The 17,807-nt window shown below is 42.9% G+C and overlaps 2 protein-coding genes across 5 annotated transcripts in view; both read right to left on the minus strand.

Annotated features, from left to right (window-relative positions):
* Positions 1–812, minus strand: part of trim62.1 (tripartite motif containing 62, tandem duplicate 1) — a 42,460-nt gene extending 41,648 nt beyond the window's left edge. The window contains exon 1 of one of the 2 annotated variants that reach the window (XM_024426748.2): positions 584–812. The gene's annotated coding sequence lies outside the window, so the exon portion shown is untranslated. The remainder of the gene's footprint in view (positions 1–583) is intronic. The other variant, XM_024426749.2, reaches the window with a different exon arrangement.
* Positions 813–10,508: 9,696 nt separating this feature from the next.
* Positions 10,509–17,751, minus strand: tnfrsf1b (tumor necrosis factor receptor superfamily, member 1B). 3 transcript variants are annotated; one of them, XM_024426751.2, is made up of 9 exons: positions 17,527–17,751; positions 14,157–14,262; positions 13,858–13,983; positions 13,592–13,771; positions 13,369–13,462; positions 12,950–13,239; positions 12,761–12,826; positions 12,582–12,619; positions 10,509–12,462 (listed from the first exon to the last, which is right to left on the minus strand). In XM_024426751.2, exons 1-9 carry the CDS (start codon positions 17,602–17,604, stop codon positions 12,049–12,051), a joined length of 1,392 nt encoding a protein of 463 aa, XP_024282519.1. In that variant the 5' UTR covers positions 17,605–17,751; the 3' UTR covers positions 10,509–12,048. The 3 variants fall into 3 exon arrangements, with proteins under 3 accessions (XP_024282519.1, XP_024282518.1, XP_024282520.1); XM_024426750.2 differs by having other exon boundaries at positions 12,582–12,652; positions 17,527–17,746; XM_024426752.2 differs by lacking the exon at positions 17,527–17,751 and adding an exon at positions 15,512–15,575 and having other exon boundaries at positions 12,582–12,652.
* Between the last annotated feature and the right edge of the window lie 56 nt (positions 17,752–17,807).

The raw sequence follows: 17,807 nt of genomic DNA on the forward strand, positions 1-17,807 counted from the left end.
CAAGAATAGGCTGGTTGCTGGAAGTTAGCTGTGATTTGACCAATTGTTAGGAAATGTGAACCACTGTCAATGCTATGGCATCTGTGTTCAATCAAAATGACAGAGATGTTTTTTAACAGCAGGTTACATTTTCCTTGTCTTCTAGCTACTAAGATGGAGTGTCGCTCACAGTAACTGCAGTATTTTTAACATTGATTTTAACGTTACCTGTCCTCCCTTCGACACTGGTCATATCAGCTAACAAGCTAGCTATGTTTCGAAGCTAGCCAGCTACGGCTAACGAATCGACATGTTTAGAAAAAAGTGAGACAGCAACTCCATTTGCCATACAAACTTATTTAGTTAACGTTTGTTACCTGGGTATTTCTGTACTTTACTTCGCTTGTCAGCTAACTCACCGTTCATATTTTTCAGTTGTCAAACTGACAAACTAACATCAGCTCGCTAGCGTTTGCTATCTAACGTTAATTGGCTACCTCTCGAGCTAGTTATAGCTAACGTTAGTTGCCTTGCTGGCCAGTTGGATTTGTAAACATCGCTAACATCTGCCTCCTCTATAGGGAAGATAATTTGACAAACTTACCTTAGCAAGTCTCCTTTGGTAACGTTACTTCAAATCAGGGTGCTTTCAACGCGACCCTGTCTGACCTTTACCAAAACAATCGAAGAAGACTGCTCCACATCAAATAAATCATTTCAGACAACCTCACTCACGGCACTGTTGTCACAGTGACAAGCACAACTCCTGAATTTCTGCTCAGGTCCCTTTCAGGAAGGAATGGAATACAGCAACACAGATATTTTACCGGATGTATAAATGTGAATCATCTGGTTGGTGTTTCCCATCACACCAAATATGGTGATGAGAGGAAGCCCATTGACCGGCCGTGGGAGAAAATAGAACTAGATGGAGCTTACATTCTGCACATTTTCTCATCGAAGAAACATTTGAACTCCATACAGTATTCTGTTTCCAAACCTAGAATCTATAACAAACAGAGTGGACTGCGTTTTGTAGAACCTTTGCCTACGTTTTAAAAAACTGCGTTGTTTAGAAGGGCGAATTGAGTTAATGCACTTGCGCATTTTACAGAGTAGGCGTTAGGCATAGTAGGCATATTTCCCTAACGGAAATATGATAATAAATGCTAGAACACGCCAATAGGATCTCACTAACTCGTGTTTAGCGCTGTCCAATTCCTTGCTAGTTCTGCCCACTATGATTAATTTGCTCCCATTGGAAACGACAGGCTGTGGTCTATCTTGGATTAATTATAAAACATCTTTGACAGCAATCGCACAAACCAACTGTTCTTCTTCTTTGTTATCATGGCCTTCGCATATTTTGTTTGTGCATGCCGCCACCTACTGTGCGATAGTGCATGTTCAACCAAGTTACAATTGTGTTTTTTTTTTCCACCTACCCTGAAACCACAAATTTATCCACCAAAAGGCAAAGGTCCAGTTTCTCCAAGACAATTTTTTATCATGTCCAACGATGCAAAGCGTTTGTTCCAATCTCTTCACCACACCTTACACCTCACTTATTAATTTGCACTCATTCACTTCCATTTCTCCTCCAGAACTCAGTCTGGATCATGGCTCACTCTGTTGGCACTTGACACCAGTCTTCTTCGACACCCCATCTAAATTTTTATCACTATCTTCCTCAGATTCAAATCCAACCTCCTCTTCCTCTATTTCCACCTCCATTCCTCCACAGGAATCCATGTTTCTGTGTCCCTGTCCCAATATTCCTGTTCTTGTTCCATGATTCCTCTTCAGAGCCATATGGCTGCTGCAAAACACCGGCTTCTCACTAGGTTCACTTCAACATTAACTTAACAGGCCTCCCGAGTGGAGCAGTGGTCTAAGGCACTGCATTGCAGTGTTAGCTGCTCCACTAGAGATTCTGGGTTTGAGTCCAGGGCAGTGTTAGCTGTTCCACTAGAGATTCTGAGTTTGAGTCCAGGGCAGTGTTAGCTGCTCCACTAGAGATTCTGGGTTTGAGTCCAGGGCAGTGTTAGCTGTTCCACTAGAGATTCTGGGTTTGAGTCCAGGCTCTGTCACAGCCGGCTGCGACCGGGAGACCCATGGGGCTGCACACAATTGGCCTAGGGGAGTGTTTGGCTGGCAGGGATGTCCTTGTCCCATCGAGCACTAGCGACTCCTGTGCATGCTGACACTGTCGCCAGGTGCACAGTGTTTCCTCCGACACATTGGTGCATCTGGCTTCCAGGTTAAGTGGGCATTGTGTCAAGAAGCAGTGCGGCTTGGTTGGGTTGTGTTTAGGAGGTTGCATGGCTCTTGTCCTTTGCCTCTCCCGAGTCTGTACAATAGTTGCAGCAATGAGACAAGACTGTAACTACCAATTGGATGTCATGAAATTGGGGAGAAAAAGGGGTAAATAAATAAAAACATGAATTTAACAAACCGACCCTCTTTGGGTTCCCCTGTCCAGAAAAACAAATCAACTCCTCCACCTGTGCGAACTATGGGTGTCACACTGCCACATCAAACGTTTTTGTTCAATCTGTGGTTGCTTATTCACATACACGTTATTTATTGTTGTTAAATGTGTGTTATAAATCATAAGTGATTATGTACATAGATTGCAGATGTTAACTTAAGTGCAGCAAAATGCTTGTGTTTCTAGCTCCAACAGTCCAGTAATACAAAACAATACACACATTATCCAAAAAGTAAAAAGAAAGAAATTAACAAAGATCACAACGAGCAATGTCAGAGTCTAGAATATAAATGTATCAAAGGCAGCTGGTGGGAGGAGCTATTGTAGGATGGGCTCGTTGTAATGCCTGTAATATCAATAATGGAACAGAGTCAAACATGTGTTCGATACCATTCCATTGATTCCATTCCATCCATTACAACGAGCCTGTTCTCCTATAGCTCCTCCCACCAGCCTCCTCATAACCTCCTGCCAAATATATGACCACATTAGAGACCTATATTTGCCACAGATCATACAGACCCCCAAAGAATTTGAAAACAAATCAAACATTGATATAATTCCCATATCTATTAGGTGAAATACCACAGTGTGCAATCACAGCAGCAAGATTTGTGGCCTGTTGCCATGAGAAAAGGTTAACCAGTGGAGCACAAACAACATTGGAAATACAACCTAATTTTATTTATGTTTATTTATATTCTCTTTCATACTTCAGCCTGTGGCGGCCTCTCTCAGTAGCAAGCCTATGCTCACCGAGTCTGTACATAGTAAAGGATTTTCTTAATTTGGGGTCAGTCACAGTGCTCAGGTATTCTGCCACTGTGTACTCTCTTTGTTATGGGCCAGATGGCATTCCAATTTGCTCAAATTTTTGGTTGATTCTTTCCAATGTGTCAAATAGTTTTGCTTTCTCATAATTTGGTTGGGTCTAAATGTGTTTCTGTTCTGGGGATCTATGGGCTCTGTGTTTGTGAACGGAGACGCAGAACCAGCTGGCTGAGGGGACTCTTCTCTAGGTTCATCTCTCTGTAGGTGAGGGCTTTGTGGTGGAGTGTGTGGGCAACACTTCCTTTTAGGTGGTTGTAGAATTGAACATCTCTTTTCTGGATTTTGGTATAGTCCTAGTTCTGCTCTGCCTGCATTGTTTGGAGTCTTTCTTTCTTTCTTTCCCGCAGACCTGCTGTTTCGACCTATACATGCATGGCTATGAAAAGCCAACTGACATTGACACATAAGCAATGTTACTTCTAAGCTGTGCATGTGCACTGGCGTGCAGTAGTCCTTCTGCTCAGCTCCCCGGGACTGCTGCACAGAGCACAGAATAATTATCAGCCCAGGGAGAGAGGCATGCAATGGCGATTTTAGCATGTAAATCTTGGTAGGGCAAACTAAAAAATAAATGTAAGCAAAGCCACTAAACAACACTAAACAATACATGAATTGCACTATACCGGTGACAAACAGTGTCCACAAACTGTTAGGGCCTACATAAAGCTGTCCCAACAGCAGAGCTTTCCTTTCAGCACCATGGAGTGAGTCCTTACCACCAATACACCTGGCTATCAGCGGAGCCTTGTCTGGCAGCAAAACAGTTCATTCAGCCTCATTTACTGCCTTTTAAAAAACATAGCTGATATGGCTGACTTTCTAAAAAACAAATGTGTTCTTTATTGACAATTGAGATGTACAAACTCTGGCATAAAAGGACAACAAGCAGATCACTTTGATTAAGACATTAATGAGCAAGTTAGGAAGGACATAGTCAATATAACTATTTGTTCAGCACTTTTGAAATGTACAGTGACAGAATTCAGAACATGGGCCATTCTTACAGTATTCTACCTGTATACTGAGTCAGAACTGTAAGATAAATTAAGGGGGCATACAATAAGCAGACAATGAAAGCTCTCACAATATTCAATGATTACATTTATCTAAAACAGGCTATAGGCTACATGTGCACCACCAAGTCAGAACAGTAGGCTATGTTATGAGGGGGAAAGGGACCAAATTATTAGGGTGAGGCACATGGGCTACTAACAGCTGACTACACAACATACACTTAGTATTACCTTCTTAGCTACGGTATACATATCTCCCTGGCATATTACATCATTTATGCAGCAGCATACAATACATTTTTGGACTCACTTCAAATCCAATCCAATCAAATTTGAACAGGAAGATGGTGTGGCGATCCTTCTTGTAGGCAAATTTTGTCATCAAACTTTATCATCAAAGTCTGGCATTCTTTGGATTTATGGTGCTTTAAAAACAACTGGGAACTCTGAAAAAAACAAGGTTGAATCATGGCATCAGTGTTCTTCAGGTTTGAGCTCTAGAAAGAGGCCTGGGCTCCCAGTTGTCTTCAACTCACTGAAGTCTGACATTTCCCCTTTTCGAGTTTCCAGTTGTTACGAACGCGGATTGACAGTATGGTCAATGTATTCAAACTTTTCAGGCCCACGGTGTTGAATATTTATCCTTTTAAGCTTGAAAAAGAGACCCAAACCCAGACTTGGACCACACACCCACTTAAATGGGCTCCAGAGTGGCGCAGCGGTCTATGGCTGCGCCACTCTGTGTTAGAGGCGTCACTACAGACCCTGCTTCGATTCCAGGTTGAATCACAACCAGCTGTGATTGGGAGCACATTTGGCCTAGTGATGTCCGGGTTAGGCCGTCTTTGTAAATAAGAATTTGTTCTTAACTGACTTGCCTATTGAAATAAAGATAAAACAAAAAAAGCTGAATAGCAAGCTAGTTTGCTTTGCAACGCTTGCAGTTAGCCACTGATTCCTCCCAAACCACTCATTGTTGAATTTGTGATTTCCAACATGTTGTTTAATGTTTATGTCCAATGGCCGATGACCACCGATAGGGTTTATCTATAATTTCTCTTCATATGACAAGGATTGAAAAGGATTAGCCAGTAGATTGTCAACGTGATTCATGATGATGACTGCTTGTCATCGAGTTTCCAGTTTCCAGTAAATTTCGGTGTTCCTCAAGGCTCCGTTTTAGGACCACTATTGTTTTCACTATATATTTTACCTCTTGGGGATGTCATTCGAAAACATAATGTTAACTTTCACTGCTATGCGGATGACACACAGCTGTACATTTCAATGAAACATGGTGAATTGCCCTCGCTAGAAGCATGTGTTTCAGACATAAGGAAGCGGATGGCTGCAAACTTTCTACTTTTAAACTCAGACAAAACAGAGATGCTTGTTCTAGGTCCCAAGAAACAAAGAGATATTCTGTTGAATCTGACAATTAATCTTAATGGTTGTACAGTCGTCTCAAATAAAACTGTGAAGGACCTCGGCGTTGCTCTGGACCCTGATCTCTCTTTTGAAGAACATATCAAGATCATTTCAAGGACAGCTTTTTTTAAATCTACGTAACATTCCAAAAACCAGAAACTTTCTGTCCAAAACTGATGCAGAAAAATTAATCCATGCTTTTGTCACTTCTAGGTTAGACTACTGCAATGCTCTACTTTCCGGCTACCCGGATAAAGCACTAAATAAACCTCAGTTAGTGCTAAATGCGGCTGCTAGAATCCTGACTAGAACCAAAAAATTTGATCATATTACTCCAGTGCTAGCCTCCCTACACTGACTTCCTGTCAATGCAAGGGCTGACTTCAAGGTTTTACTGCTAACCTATCTCTCTGATTTGGTCTTGCCGTACATACCTACACGTGCGCTACCGTCACAAGACGCAGGCCTCCTCATTGTCCCTAGAATTTCTAAGCAAACAGCTGGAGGCAGGGCTTTCTCCTATAGAGCTCCATTTTTATGGAATGGTCTGCCTACCCATGTAAGAGACGCAAACTCGGTCTCAACCTTTAAGTCTTTACTGAAGACTTATCTCTTCAGTGGGTCATATGATTGAGTGTAGTCTGGCCCAGGAGTGGGAAGGTGAACGGAAAGGCTCTGGAGCAACGAACCGCCCTTGCTGTCTCTGCCTGGCCGGTTCCCCTCTTTCCACTGGGATTCTCTGCCTCTAACCAGGGGCTGGGTCATTACATGCCGTCCCTGGGCACCAATTCACCCCTGTTGGGTTGTGCCGTGTGCCGTGGCGGAGATCTTTGTGGGCTATACTCGGCCTTGTCTCAGGATGGTAAGTTGGTGGTTGAAGATAACCCTCTAGTGGTGTGGGGGCTGTGCTTTGGCAAAGTGGGTGGGGTTATATCCTTCCTGTTTGGCCCTGTCCGGGGGTGTCCTCCGGCAGTGTCTCCTGACCCCTCCTGTCTCAGCCTCCAGTATTTATGCTGCAGTAGTTTATGTGTGTGTGTGGGGGGGGCTAGGGTCAGTTTGTTATATCTGGAGTACTTCTCCTGACCTATTCGGTGTCCTGTGTGAATTTAAGTGTGCTCTCTCTAATTCTCTCTTTCACTCTTTCTTTCTCTCTCTCGGAGAACCTGAGCCCTAGGACCCTGCCTCAGGACTACCTGACATGATGACTCCTTGCTGTCCCCAGTCCACCTGGCCGTGCTGCTGCTCCAGTTTAAACTGTTCTGCCTTATTATTATTGGACCATGCTGGTCATTTATGAACATTTGAACATCTTGGCCATGTTCTGTTATAATCTCCACCCGGCACAGCCAGAAGAGGACTGGCCACCCCACATAGCCATGTTCCTCTCTAGGTTTCTTCCTAGGTTTTGGTTTTTCTAGGGAGTTTTTCCTAGCCACCGTGCTTCTACACCTGCATTGCTTGCTGTTTGGGGTTTTAGGCTGGGTTTCTGTACAGCACTTTGAGATATCAGCTGATGTACGAAGGGCTATATAAATACATTTGATTTGATTTGATTTTGATTTGTCTAGCTTGATAGGTAAGATTTTGAAAGTATGATGTTGACTTGATCAGTCCAAGCTACGGTAGATATAACGTGATTTGGCGTAATATTATCTGTGACCTTGAGCCTTCTCATGTAACTCAATGGCAGCACCCAAGGGGCTTGAATTTTCGAGCTCTCCCCGTAGATTTTGTAGATGAGCGACAGAACACTGAGCCAATCACGGCGCAACTAGAGAACATTACCAACACTACACTCCGTATTTTCCGCAGGCTGCCCCACCACCACAGAAAGCACTGAGCTTGGCTGAAACACCTGCATTTTGGAGCTGCCTTATTCAGAATGCTCTGCCCCACCTGCCCTGAATGAGGGGTTGCCACTGATCAACGCAATATTAGCCACTTTCGATGCCACATACCGAAACAAAACGAACTATGCATGCGATTTTGTTGTAGGCAGAACGCATCTGAGCTCGATTCTATTGCACAAGACTCAGCCTGTTCTCTACACAGACCGTTGCCACATAACCAATCAGCGGTGCAGTAGGCCTATATGCAAATAGACCATTGCCATATATGGATCTATGCATTTACTTTGAACTTGGACTGTGTTTATAGCTGTGGTCGTGGGTAGATGCGCTTGTTTTGAGATCAAAGCAAGAGCTGCATGTAGCCACGTGTGCACATTTAGTTCATATCCGTTGCTAGTTAGTGAGTCATTAGCTCAGTTATAGAGAATTTGCAGTCAGCAACAGGGGAGTGATTGCTTCCTGCAAGAGCACAAAACGTGTACATTTCTAGACATCTTTGTAAAGCAAGTCAGGAAAATAGTTTTTGTCGTTGTCTTCAAATCAAATGTCATTAGTCACATGCAACAGGTGTAGACTTTACAGTGAAATGCTTATCTAGCTGACAGCGCAGTTAAAAAAATGGATAAGAATAAGAGATAAAAGCAACAAGTAATTAAAGAGGAGCAGTAAAAAATAACAATATATACAGAGGGCTGCCGGTACAGTGTCAATGTGCTGGGCACCAGTTAGTTGAGGTAGTATGTACATATAGGTAGAGTTCATTAAAGTGACTATACCTAGATGACAACAGAGATTGGCAGTGGTGTAGAGAGAGGGAGATGGGGCAATGTGAATAGTCTGGGTAGCCATTTGACGAGATGTTCAGGAGTCTTATGGCTTGGGGGTAGAAGCTGTTTAGAAGCCTCTTGGACCTAGACTTGGCGCTCAGGTACTGCTTGCTGTGTGGTAGCAGAGAGAACAGTCTATGACTAGGGTGGCTGGAGTCTTTCACAATTTTCAGGGCCTTCCTCTGACACCGCCTGGTATAGAGGTCCTGGATGGCAGGAAGCTTGATCCCAGTGATGTACTGGGCCGTTTGCACTACCCTCTGTAGTGCCTTGCGGTCAGAGAACAAGCAGTTGCCATACCAGGCAGTGATGCAACCTGCTCTCGATGGTGCAGCTGTAGAACCTTTTGAGGATCTGAGGACCCATGCCAAATCTTTTCAGTCTCCTGAGGGGGAATAGGTTTTGTTGTGCCCGCTTCATGACTGTCATGGTAAAGGAGGTGCAGCGGTTTTTAGGATTTGACAATTACTACCAGAGGTTTATCCGGGGTTTTGGGCAGGTGGTTGCTCCCATTACCTCACTGCTGAAGGGGGGACCGGTGCGTCTGTGGTGGTCGGCTGAGGCGCACAGAGCGTTTTGTCACTTGAGGACTCTGTTTACCAAGGCTTCCGTGTTGGCTCATCAGGATCCCTCTTTGGCATTCATGGTGGAGGTGGACGCATCCGAGGCTGGGATTGGAGCCGTGCTCTCACAGCGCTCGGGCGCACCACCGAAGCTCTGCCCCTGGGCTTTCTTTTCGAGGAAGCTCAGCCCGGCCGGAGCAAAACTATGACTTGGGGGACCGGGAGTTGCTGGCTGTTGTAAAAGCTCTAAAGGTGTGGAGACATTGGCTTGAGGGGGCTCAACACCCTTTCCTCATCTGGACTGACTGCTGTAATCTGGAGTACATCCGGGCGGCGAGGAGACTGAACCCTTGCCAGGTAAGGTGGGCTATGTTTTTCACCCTACTCAGATTTACAATATCGTATAGACCAGGTTCCCAGAACGCTAAGGCAGACGCATTGTCCCGTCTGTATGATACAGAGGAGCGGTCCAATGATCTCACTCCCATACTTCCGGCTTCTTGTCTGGTGGCTCTGGTGGTGTGGGAAGTGGACGAGGACATCGAGCGGGCATCTCGGTCAGAGCCTACTCCACCTCAGTGTCCGGCTGGACGGAAGTACGTCCCGCTTGGTGTTCAAGACAGGTTGATTCGGTGGGCTCACACGTTACCCTCCTCTGGTCATCCAGGTATCAATTGGACGGTGCGAAGCCTTAGGGGGAAGTACTGATGGTCCACTTTAGCTAAGGACGTGAGGGTTTATGTCTCCTTGTGTTCGGTGTGCGCTCAGTGCAAGGCTCCTAGGCACCTGCCCAGAGGGAAGTTACAACCCCTCCCTGTTCCACAGCGGCCTTGGTCACAGCTGTCGGTGGACTTCCTGACCGATCTTCCTCCGTCCCAGGGCTGCACCACGATCCTGGTAGTTGTGGATCGGTTTTCTAAGTCCTGTCGTCTCCTCCCTTTGCCCGTTCTCCCTACGGAGGAGACACATAACGACTCCAGAATCTCCCTCAAGTGTTCAATTTGGTTGAGATTCGGTGACTGAGAAATACACACACACACACACACACACACACACACACACACACACACACACACACACACACACACACAGCCTTTAAAGCCCCTATGCTCCTTTGAGAGCCCTCTTTCAGTCACTGAGATCTTTACCTCTAGCCATGGTAGCCAAAATAATGGTCACCTGGGCATTTTTATACATGATGGGATGTTTTAATTGGTTAATTAAGTCGGGAACCACACCTGTGTGGAAGCACCTGCTTTCAATGTACTTTGTATCCCTTATTTACTCATGTGTTTCCTTTATTTGGGCAGTTACCTGGATATTAGATTGATATGTCAAAAGAAATGTTCCAAATGTTTCTCGTGCGGGCTATGTTGCTAGCTATGTGATCGCATAGAAAGATGTGTGATCTTATTTCAGTGCGGTACTTGGCTTTGATTTTGACTATTTCTAACCTGAAACAATCAAAGTTTATACTGCTGGTAGAACATGAATGGGGGAACGGGATTTCAAAATAAATATTAAACTGCTTTTTAAATGTTTTATTAACAAAGCATATAATACAACAAGGAAGGGAAGGGAAGGGGATCTAAGGGACAGTCCCCTCACGGAGGGATGTTGACTGCGGTCACGTGGGTCGTACTGAGGTACAGATGTAAAAATCCCTCAATCTGCTGTTGTTGCCCATTCAAATTAGCCCCAAGGTTGCCTTGTTAAATCTTGTTCATTCTCTTAAATGAAATACCATGACTGTTTTCTCATTAGCTGGGAATGTTATTTGACATGTCTGATGATACAACATACTTTGGTGACATAGTTATCAACCTACTGCATACCCCTTAAAAAAAATACATTTCTGTGTACATGGTGTGCTATTAGCATGCTAACACTCATTAAGACCGACTGGTAGAATAGCTAGCATAGCTAGCCATCGCTAGCATTCACTGGTTTAAGTACATTTTGAGTGTAATGGAGTTGACTGGGGACTATGACATGCACAGTATATATAATTCACAGCATTTGGACAGGAGCTATAATCCAGTTATAATACCACCCCCTTAATGCTTGAAATCAGGCTTGGCCACACTGCTTTCAATGGGGAAAGTTTGCTTCCGTACTTTGTTGAAAACATCACTTTGCTGAGTGTACCTATTGGAGCATCAATCAACTTTTTCAACTTTTTATTACTTTTTAATTATTAATTTTTTACTGTAGGCCACTCTAATAATCCAAATATAGTTGCTGGATAATACTAAATCATATTATGTGCATAAACTGTAAAAAAAATATATATATATACATATATATATATATATATATATATATATATATTTGTTCCACCAGTAGGTGGTGATAGTATTAGAGAAAAACAATACCCTTCATACAAAAATGTGTCATCCATCATTCTTAACTTCTTATTGAGCTGATGTTGAGAATGTATTACTCATGATCTGCACACGGTTCAACAGGTGTAGGCCAAAAAAACAAAGCAGTTTCATTTAGTTTGATTAAAAAAAGAGACAAAGAACCCTTACTCTGGAAAGTATAGGCACGCTCTCTTCCCTCAAGAATACAAATGAAATCTTCTCATATTGTACAGGCCATAATGAATTCCCCCAAAAGTATGGCATGTGTAGGAAAGGTTATTGCCTACTTATGATAAAAGATTTCGGGATACCTTGAGCCGTGTCACATCTACAGTATACTTACAACAACATTCACAGTAATTGCATACATCATTCACTTATCAATAATTCTTCAAACAGTTAATGACAATCTAAATCAGGTGTTCAAGACTTTCCAGCACAGACAGCACATTATATCAGGGTATATACCAGGGTTTCCCAAACTCGGGTACCCTCCCTGGGTATAACTTATGCAAATTGTGCAAAGTTTGGGAAATCCTACCTGAGGCACATGAACAGTCATTCTGTCCCTCTCTACCAGCACAAAGTCACCACCAGTACTTCAAGTAGCAACCATATAACAGAGACAACAGTCACAGTATAAAAAAACATCACTAAAACACAATCTATTGCCTGATCCTCCCCCATATGCCTCCAGTCCTCATACATCATTTCCAAACTCCTGTACTGCCGTAAGTGCCTCTTTGCAACTCTCTCGCTGCGGCATGTTCACATACACCTCCTCCTCCCTTGATAAAGGGGTCTCGGGGTCGGCTTGTGGTGAGTCTATCTGGGTGCTGGTAGGTCTGGAGCATAACTCATTTCCTATGTTCACAGGGTAGGTAACAGTGATGTTGACATTAACTAGGGGGACAGATGCCAGAGGGCTGGTGGATTGGGGGCTGGGCTGGGGGATGCTGGCCAGGATGCTGGGCTGTGGAAGGGTGGACTGGACGGGGCATATTGACAGGCCCTCCAGGCTGTTGGAGCACCCAGAGCCTGACCAGGTCTTAATAGCATCCTGCTTGGTCTCTGCCTGACCGACATTACTGCAGTCTCCTTTCCCCAGCAGACACTATATATATATATATATATATAGAGAGAGAGAGAGAGAGAGAGAGAGAGAGAGAGAAAATGTTGAAATGTTCTTGCCTCCAACATGCTTTACTATGGTTAAATGGCCAAAAAACTCACTTTAATGGCCTCCTTCTCAGAATTTCCATTTATATCTTCTGTAGAAGATACACGTATGAACTTAGTGAAGGCTGTAAGAGAACATAGTAAACTTACAGTAAAATGTTGTCATTTTCATAGCCATGTTTGCAATCAATTAAAGGGCTATTACAATCAAGTGTTTAACTCTAAAGCTTTACCTTTCTTGTAAATGATAGTGCCTATGATCAGCAGCAGGAACATAACACCTCCGATAGCACCTGCAACTGAAAGATACAAGAGCGGGGGTACAACAAAGCGGTGTAAGTATACGAGAGACGGCGGTGGAGAAATGTTCAAACCACGAGAGTGGTCTCTGACACGTGGACTATATAGCTGCTTGTATTTACCTATCCAAAGGTCGACGCCTGGTGATTTGTCTTCCATTGGAGCGATGACCAGTGGATCAGAGGGACTAGATGTCAGCTTTGAGCCCAGGGTGGTTGGTACTGTAGACATATCCATGCTCTGTAGACTTGATGTGGTATGCACTTTACCAGAGGGTGGCATTGTGGTCGGTGGACTTGGAGGTGTGGTGGTTTGGAGGATGGAGACCAGTCGTCCATTTACCTTCGGTCCACACACCGCATCGGTGGTGGCTGTACCATAAGTCAGTACGTCCCTCCCCTGAGACACACAACTGAGGAGACAGTGTCACAGTCCCCTTGTTAACACCAATACTGACAGTCCAAATAATTTCTGTGCGTGTCTCTGTGTGTGTGCGTGCTTGCATGCGTTCGTGTTATGCATGAATGCGTGAGTCACTCACTCTGTGTGGTGCTGACAGATCTGGGTGTAGGAGTGCTGGTCAGAGAAGGTTCCATTGGGGCATGATGCACATTCCACATCCGACTCTGCTGTCCCTGAAACATACACCACAACACACAAACATGTTTACTCATACTCTTACAGTGAACAGTTGCATTCAAACTTCCAATATAATATTTGACGAGGACAGAAACATGTGGAATCAGTTAGAAATGGTGTCCTACCAGCCTCCTGTCCAGCTGTGGTACCTTCTACAGAGACCCCATGACCAGGCTTGCAGTATGTATAACTGGCACACTCCTTACAGTCCGGGTGTTGGTCCAGTACGCAGTACATTCCAGTCTGGCACGCACACTGAGTCTTGGTGGTGCTGGAGCACTTCTGGACATACTTCAGGCCTTTGTCTTCACGCATAAAGGAATAAAATGCTCGTTAAAGACGACACACGTATCAATGTAGCTGAGTCACTGGAATAATATAACCCACACACCTGCTGAACACTTGGGACATCTGAAGCATTTTGGGAAGTAATTAAAGGTCCCGCTGTACTGGCCACTAGGACATGGCTCACACACCGTGTCTGAGGTAGAGCTGCATACAACTTTCCGGCGTGTCCCTGTAATGATATAAATGTATAATTTACAGTAATCATCTCAGTACACGTACATTTTACAGAACCTACCGAGTACTGTAAAAGTATTGTAATGTTTGAAGTGATCATATCTAGTGCTAAGATTCTAAGGATGTCCTCTCCTCTCAGTTTCATTAGTATTCAGGACCACACCTTACCAGAAGTGCACTTGCTGCAGCACAGGTTTACATCTGGGTTATAGTATTCAGCTGTTTTGTTGCGGCAGGATCCGTCTGAGTCTGGTGTGTATGGCAGAGTGTACACCTGTAGGGACAAGGGGACCATGAAGTGCACCTGATCAGGAGGAGGAATGATGAGTAACATGCCCCACCAAGAGCCTTCTATTTAAACTTCTAGTACACTCTTAGAAAAAAGGGTTCCAAAAGGGTTCTTCGGGCTATCCCCATAGGAGAACCCTTTTTGGTTCCAGATAGAGCTATTTTAGGTTCCATGTAGATCCCTCTGTGTACAGGTTTTAACATGGAACCCAAAAGGGTTCTACCTGAAACCAAGAAGGGTACTTCAAAAGGTTCTCCTATGGGGGCAGCCAAATAACTGTTTTAGGTTCTAGATAGCACCTTTTTTTCTAAGAGTGTAGAACCTGAGGGTTGGGTATTGTGTCAGCAAAAAAAGAAGACATTTTCTATTATATCTGTCTGGGACTGGGGAATATACACTGACACATTTGTGGTATAGTAATTGTTTGCCAGTAGACACAAGACACAATGTACAGACGGTAAAACATTTTTTTTTTTTTTTTTTTTTTTAAATCTGTCTGTCTCGTGTTTGACAGGAAGTGGGTGAGGAGATCGGAGAGATTTCCAATAAGTTGTCAAGGACTGGCTATGATGTCTGAATAACAAAGATAAGCCGCTGCCAAGGCCTCTCACCATCGTCCTCTCTTGTAGCCTTTTGTACAATGGGACAGAATGCCTCTTCTGACAGGCATTTCCTTTTCCTTTATGGCAGCCATCCAAAACAAACATATCAAATCAGAAAACTGAATCAGGCGTTTCCTGATTTGATGTGTTTGGTTTTGTGGAACACTCGAGTTAAGAGTGAAAATGAAATATTGAGCTTTACAAAAACGTCAGTTTCTTTTGATGGTGAAATTAATAGTGAATTAAATGCTTAAAATTGTAAAATTGCCTTAACTTTAGGCTATTTCGTGTATTGCAAAAGTCATTTTAAAGGATATCTAATGCTTGGATAGTTTCATCTGAGCCACTGGCTTAATTCTATTCACCTATTCTATTTAGTTAGAGATGAAAATCCAACATACAGGCGTAGGATCTTATTTTGAGCTTGTTTGCTACAGCGGGATCCTGCAGCAAGAGGAAATGTGAATTACTATGTGGATTATAATTAATGAGAAAAAAAATTTGTGAGGGAAAGTCTGATTTTTTAAAGTGTAAATTACAGCCTTTTTAAAGATCAAATACATTAGAAGTTTGCATTTCCTGCTGTGCGGGACAATTCTCAGCCTAAATGACTACCGACCCGTAGTACTCACGTCTGTAGCCATGAAGTGCTTTGAAAGGCTGATCATGGCTCACATCAACACCATCATCCCAGAAACACTAGACCCACTCCAATTTGCATACCGCCCCAACAGATCCACAGATGATACAATATCTATTGCACTCCACACTGCCCTTTCCCACCTGCACAAAAGGAACACCCATGTGACAATGCTATTCATTGACTACAGCTCAGTGTTCAACACCATAGTGCCCTCAAAGCTCAAAGCTAAGAACTCTGGGACTAAACACCTCCCTCTGCAACTGGATCCTGGACTTCCTGACGGGCCGCCCCCAGGTGGTAAGGGTAGGTAACAACACATCCGCCACGCTGATTCTCAACACAGGGGCCCCTCAGGGGTGCGTGCTCAGCCCCCCAAAACTGCACTGTTTGTTTGGGGCTCATAAGTAAGCATTTCACTGTTGTATTCTGCGCATGTGACTAATAAAATTTGATTTGAAAATAGTGATAAAATTAAGATCCTATATCTGTTTCAAGTTAATAGGATATTTACTGTATTGCTCATTGTGTTTGGTTCTCAACCCAACCAAATATCAACATTTGAAGGAGATTCACGTCTTCATCTCAACCAAGATCAAACTTGATTTAAAGTGCATTTAAAGTTTGATTTGATCTGATTTAATCCTATTCTGTAAATTTGAGTTTTGGTTGAGATGGAGACGTGAATCCAACATATGAATTATTAATTTGTAGACAAACTGGAATTAAAGCCAAATTAAGTAAATCGCACAGATTGAACTATCCAAGCAGAAGATATTTGATATTTGGTTACGTTGACAACCAAACACAATTTACCATCCGGTTTGTCTACAAATTAATAATTTATATGTTAGATCTCTATGTCAAACAAAAATTGAAATTAAACAATAGGACTAAATCTAATCTACTCAAACTTTAAATCCAGTTAGATATATTTCTATTCTTTAACTTAGATTTTAGGTTGAGATGGAGATGTGAATTTAACAAATTAATGATTAACTTGAAGATTACATTTGAAATCAACCAAAGCTTGTAATCCTAGGCCGATATGTATTGTCTATTTTTAGTTGAACCTTGGGTTGAATTGAAACAATTGCTGTTTTTTTGGTATTTTGGGGTATTTTATTAGGATCCACATTAGCAGTTGCCAAAGGCAGCTAATCTTCCTGGTGTCCACACAAAACATGAGCCATGACATAATACAGAACATTCATAGACAAGAACAATGTAGATGACTTTGCAAATGCTATATAGGCCTAAAGAGTATCATTGATGATATGACATAAAGTATGGTTACATTTAATTTGCTCGGTTAAACCAACCTTTCGGGAATTACTTTGATAGCAACAGTGAATATATTTCGTTATCCATTTCAGCAGATCTCTCAATACTTATTCTCATGATATGACATTGGTACACGTAGTAGTCAGCGACAAGCGACAAGCAACAAAGCTAAGCAGTGCTGGGCTTGGTTAAAACCATGGATGGGAGATCAAATTAATACCTGTTAGACAACTCTCCAGTAGTAGCTGCCTAAGACTTTAGTTTTTTTCCGACAGTCTATATAATGTTGAAGATCTGACTTGGTTTCAAAGGTACAAATTCAACATATTTTATATGGTTTCTCGATGTTGAAAATTGGTCACAATGATAACATAATCCTTCAATTTCACTCTCAAAACAACAGTTTATGTTGACTTTTTTTTCAAATCCTATGTATTTTAAACATATATTCTATGTCACAATACCTTGACAAATTAAGTGGAAAAATCCAAGACAACACAACATTCTCTCGCACAAACCCAATTCATAGACCTAGATAAGAGTCAACGATCAATTATTAATGATTCGCTATTTAAAATCAGACTGGTGATCTCATCTGATGATCATACAACACTGCAGAGTATCCCATTCAGCTAAACATTGGTCAGGCTGCACCAGTTACACGGACCTGTTTCTCGTTGTCATGGTCGCGTCACACAACATTCACGTCTGAAGGACCCTTACCATGTTCTCAACAGGCTGCACCATGATTGCTAGAAAAATCCTTACTGTAAGAACGCCACTTACAGTCCTCAGTATCATGATTGATTGAACTATTATTGACCCTTTAAGATCTTGCGAAAAAGTCCATACTGAAACCGTATTGTTAGCCTACAGAAGAACACTCGAATTACAACCTGGAACAAAAGTGCGCGTTTCCTTGAACTGCTGACTAGCTGAGGAAACTGAGGGCGTCTTTGCACTGCAGTAACCTTCGATTTCAATTTCCTCAAGAAGTCCATGTA

This window comes from Oncorhynchus tshawytscha, linkage group LG07, assembly GCF_018296145.1.
Source record: "Oncorhynchus tshawytscha isolate Ot180627B linkage group LG07, Otsh_v2.0, whole genome shotgun sequence".
NCBI classification, from domain to species: Eukaryota; Metazoa; Chordata; class Actinopteri; order Salmoniformes; family Salmonidae; genus Oncorhynchus; species Oncorhynchus tshawytscha.

Bases quoted from the DNA above. Each gene is read 5' to 3' on its own strand.
- tnfrsf1b (XM_024426750.2), bottom strand. From the start codon at position 17,604: ATGATACTGAGGACTGTAAGTGGCGTTCTTACAGTAAGGATTTTTCTA. The intron at 13,984-14,156 runs GTAAGGTGTGGT...ATATCATTACAG, and splicing joins CTGCAGCAAGTGCACTTCTG to GGACACGCCGGAAAGTTGTA. The intron at 13,240-13,368 runs GTGAGTGACTCA...CTGTCTCCTCAG, and splicing joins ATCTGTCAGCACCACACAGA to TTGTGTGTCTCAGGGGAGGG.